Here is a 4864-nt window from a genome sequence, read left to right as displayed (position 1 = left end):
GGGGGGGGGGGGGGAGAGAGAGAGAGAGAGAGAGAGAGAGAGAGAGAGCAACGACACTGCGAAGCAACGGCCGAGGCAGTAAAACAATGAGACGCAGACAAATTGGGTTGCGTGCTCGAAACAAGTTGGCACAGCTATCGCCAAACAGTCGTGGGAGCACGGCAAATGTTGCTCGATTGCCCGGAGCTCGAGACTCCTCCATTTTTTCCCGCCGACGCTCGGGACTTCCTGGACGGGCGCGGGTCGAGGAGAGGCGAAATCGAGGAAAAACGACAAACGTCTCACGGGGTGCCTCCCTCTCCTCCTACATCGGTTCTTTCTCTCTTACCTCTCTTCGTTTCGTCCAACACACGACTCTAACCGAGTTAGACGATGCACCTGCAATAACGCCCTATCTTGTCTGAGCCCTTCTTCACCGCGCCGCTCTTGTAAACGATATCGACGAAACTGTAAATAATTTGTCGACGTATGTCGATACCTCGTGTCTCGATAAAAATGTCTCGTTTAAAATGATCAATTCTTATCGGTGTTATAACACTGATATCGATCACCTGTGGTATACATCATGATGCACGCGCGCGCGCGCGAAAGAGAGAGAAAGAGACCCTTCTTCCCTTCTTTCAAAATAAACTCTGAGCATAAACAACAATATTTCTATCCAAATTACTTGTTCTTACCTTTAAAATAATTGCATTGTCGACAAACACCACGCATAAATATGATCGTAATATATGTGTAATACGTTGCATCTGTATAGAGGTTGCCGAGTAAAGAGGTGACTTAAAATCTTAACTATCTTTTAGCTTCTCGATCGCTGGAAAATACAGCGGTCGCAGTTTCCGACAGGAATTTCTTCGTCTTCGCGACGATAAATTCCAGAAGCCGGCTATGAAAAAATCAGAAAAGTCGGGACGACCCTCTTCCGTAGTTTTTGACTTTCTCAGTGTGCGAAGACCCGAGAGATTGTATAGAGGCAGCTTTGAATAAACCGGAAACTCGCTCCATCGTCGGCCCTGTCCCTTACCTGTTCCTCTGCTTCTGAATCGCGCGACTTCGGAACCCTCATTTTCGTCGGTACGCGTGTGCGTTTATTGTTGAGTGCCTGCGCTCAAATGCGCACTCTTTCTCTCCTTCTTACTTTTCTCGCGATTGGATACAACCTGCGATTCTATTCAGCGAGACGCGCGATTCCGACAAATCGTCTACTTTGGATAGTCGACTCGCTCCGGAGATCAAAGGTGTGGTCAATCGTTGTATAAATGAGCTACCTAAACATCTCCTCAAAGTGCAAACGACACCGTTTGAAAGAAACGGAGACTGTAAAAAGAGACTGCCGCATCATAAATATCATAAATATCATAAATATCATAAATATCAGATGTTTCGTTCTTTCTTTGATTTTGCGAAATTTGCGTAGGATGCAATCAGTCGCGTCGCTTTCTCGCTGATTATCATCAGGAATATTTCGACATCTTTCACCTTCGGCAATTAATAGCATCGTGCGCAATGCGTATAATATGGCAACGCGGACATTACCGCGATAATGTTTTATCTGTGATCGACCACATCGACAACCGTCGCGAAAAAAGGTCACGTCAATCCGATCGCATCGCGGAATTATTTTTACGCGCGTAATTCCGACGGATGATACACGTCCGCCGTATTCGCGATAATCGCAAAATAACGCGCTTTACTGCTCCGTGACCGACGTAACAAATGCGTGTCTGCGAATAATAAGTGGGTGGCGTACAAAAAGAAATCAGGTCACCTGAATGTGTGGCGCCGACGTGTTCTTTCTCTCCTCTTGTCGCGCGCGCGCGCGCGCGAATACGATTATCGTGGAAAAAGAACCGATAGTCACGGATTGTCACGCGCGTAATAAACGCTTCGCTATAAAATTAGCCGCTGTAGCCTACTTTTTGGTTTACTACTCGGAAAAAGAATCCATACAACTTTACCCAGTAACAGTATAAATATCTAAGAGAGGTATACAAAAGATATCTTCCTTGTTTTAGACGTATTTTGGGTGTCTTTTAGACGTCTCTCAGACATATTTCACACATTACCTGCTTGTTAAATTAATTAACGAACAATACGGAGGAAAACTTGGTTTGTTCGAGACACGCCTCATGATAAATCAAATTTATCTCCATCGAAGGGGGCGATTAAAAGTCGAAAAGTCCTTTCTAAACTAACTTGTAAAATAACTCACCAACATTTATTTATTCTGAAGAACCAATGTCTGTATATTTAATACATATGGAAACTCAAGTTCTACTTGGCTCTTCTGAAGAGGATCTCTTGGCAAAGCTAGCAGTTTAGAATGAAAAGAGGTTGGTATAAAGTAAGTGTTAAATGAAATATTGAGGTCCAAAGAGAAGAATGAAAATGCCGACTCGAATCACTCCCTTCGAATATACTCCAATTTACACCTTTTTTGGCTTCTCGTCCACAAGTAAACGAACCCCTAAAAGAGGACAGCGCTGGTCGATCATACGCGCGATCCCGTTTACGTCTGCGTAACACTCGGTCGTAAGTCGCGACCGGGCTTCTCTAACCCAGTTTTGCGTATCAATAGACGGCGATCTGAGTGCCGGTGGCAGCGGGATGGAGAGGCGAAAGGAAGAGGACGGGGGGGAGAGAGAGAGAGAGAGAAAGAGGGCAGGGCGAGAAAGGGAGCGGTGAAAAATCGAAATGACACAGTAAAAGCACCGCTAATGCTCTTTCACATTAACACTCGACGTAAAGTATGCTCTCGGTGTAAAAAGCCCTGATCGATGAAGCCCGACGATTGGCCCGCTAGCCCGGCAGGATTGAAATCAACCCCCGGACTGTCGGCCGAGGGTTTCCCCGACATGAGACCGTCTCATTGGTCGAGCGACGGCACCACCCCTTGGTAACATAGCCCGGTAACGTTACCAGTCGCGTCGAGTCCCGCGAACAAGGGTTACCCTCTTCGTCGAAGGTTGCTCCGAGCGGCGAGCGAGACTCTGGGCGGCGAGTCTGTGGATCGCGTTAGCTGTACACCTCATTTAATTGAACGTGAAACCGTCAACAGTCAAAATAAATATTCCGAATGTTGACTTAATCAGTGTTGATGCTGAATTTGCAATCGTGCTGGGACGAAAGGAAGCGATCAAAAATTCTATAACAGTCCGACCCGGTCAAGTTGAGGACGCAAATTTGACCTGCGGTTTTCAACGAATCGCTTTACGGATTTGTCCGATTGTCAGACCTCGAATTTTCAAATTGTGCCCAACTATTCGCGAGCGAAATACGTGATATAAATAATCGGACGTTTCGTTCGAGCGAAACGAGACGACAACTGACGAGACGGTAAAGGAGCGGCGAGAACGGCCGTTTTCTCATTCCAAGCTTCTCCCGCGGGGAACGTTTCCGTAATTCACCATCGGGTGTCGCCGGCAGGGTGGGAATAGAGCGAGCTAGTCGGGGATGAACGAGAAATCTCCGCCTCCGTGCCAGAGAACCGCCCCGTACTTCGAGGGTGCTTGACGAGGGAAACTGCACGGAGGTAGGGAACACACTAGTCGTCAAGTGCTCGTCGAGGATACTCAAAAACTACAAGAAGAGTCCTTCAGCAGCTTCGAAAAGGAGGCGGCAGCCTTTTCGAGTCCCTCACCCGACTCCCGTGCCACTCCACGAGAGAATACCTCCTAAACAGTTTTTAATCGCGTTTTGCACAATTTTCCTGTCCCGAAAACGCGACGAATTACACGGTAGTGTTATGTGACGAACGTGGGAAATCAGTGAAAAAGAGCAGCCTCGAGAGAATATCGCGTACTGAGACGGATAGGATCACGGAAGGAAAGCAACATTATTGAACGCGTGCGAGAAAGCAAAGATAATCGGGACATAATTAAACATATCTAATATACCGTCAATTCTTTTATCGAGTGGATTGTTAGGGAAAGAACGAAGCTGAAATAAAGAAGGGACAAAGTGACGAAAAAGAGGAACTCTTGGATTGAAATTCAGTTATCGGAGTTAATTGTGCAGATAAGGAAATTTAAATTATATACGGATATTAGTGGCAAAGAAGTACAGAGGAAAACAAAGCGTCTGAAGATAAACCGTCGGCCAACTGTGTATAACATGTACTGACGCCAGTAAAACAACCCCCCTCGAAATCTCCTCAAAATGGCGGACAAGAATAAGGTAGAAAAAATTCTACCCTGGCCGATTATACCTTATCCGATCAGTGTTTGGAATCAGCTTTGGTGTAACCAGCTCGTACTGAATCCTAGGTAAATCAAATGAATAACAAAACAGCATCTCCTTGTTCTTCGTATCTCTCTAAGAAAGCCAAGTTATTAAAATGACAAAGTAAACGGACAAGCTCACATAAAACGTAAAAAGTTCGCGTTTCGTTTGATGATACGATCTTGATACGATCGATTCAAGATCTTGATGGCCCTCGAATTGTTGCACGTGGCCTCATTAAAGTATCGCTATCGTGGCTTGATATCCGGTCAGCTATCGATATCCTTGATATTCACCGCGAATGATTATCGCTCGTCGATTAAAGTATTTCACGCGATATCGAAAAATCACGACTGACCACCCCCCTTTTCGTTTGCATGCGATGACGTGCGTTCGGTGGAACGGAAACATTCACGAAAAGCGTGTCAATTTTACTACGTGTATCGCGAAAGATTCGGGTTTAGATTCGTGTCATTTACGTCTATTCTCCAACATTTATTAGAATGCGTCGTAAAGACGACATGTAAACACGACAAGTTGAAGTCGCGAGCGATTTCAACGCTGGCATATCCAAATAATCATCGCAAGGCTGATATAAATAAGAGAACAACTCTATATATATATATATATATATATATATATA

General features: G+C 45.3%; 1 protein-coding gene across 2 annotated transcripts in view; it reads left to right on the top strand.

The window, feature by feature from the left end:
• The window catches only part of LOC116846269 (homeobox protein Nkx-2.5-like), a 17844-nt gene that overhangs the window by 5314 nt on the left and 7666 nt on the right, over positions 1 to 4864 (top strand). The window contains exon 1 of one of the 2 annotated variants that reach the window (XM_032819897.1): positions 63 to 4265. The exons of the other annotated variant lie outside the window; for it this stretch is intronic. Coding sequence (XP_032675788.1) covers positions 4159 to 4265 — 107 coding nt within the window. The 5' untranslated portion in view covers positions 63 to 4158. Of the gene's footprint in view, positions 1 to 62; positions 4266 to 4864 lie in introns of those variants that run through there. 2 annotated transcript variants of the gene reach the window in all.

Source organism: Odontomachus brunneus, unplaced genomic scaffold (genome assembly GCF_010583005.1).
Source record: "Odontomachus brunneus isolate Ranch 3 - 2012 unplaced genomic scaffold, Obru_v1 Obru_scaffold_063, whole genome shotgun sequence".
In the NCBI taxonomy this organism is placed as follows: domain Eukaryota; kingdom Metazoa; phylum Arthropoda; class Insecta; order Hymenoptera; family Formicidae; genus Odontomachus; species Odontomachus brunneus.
The sequence above is the reverse complement of the archived record's forward strand: the minus strand, read 5'-3'. Positions and strand labels throughout refer to the sequence as shown.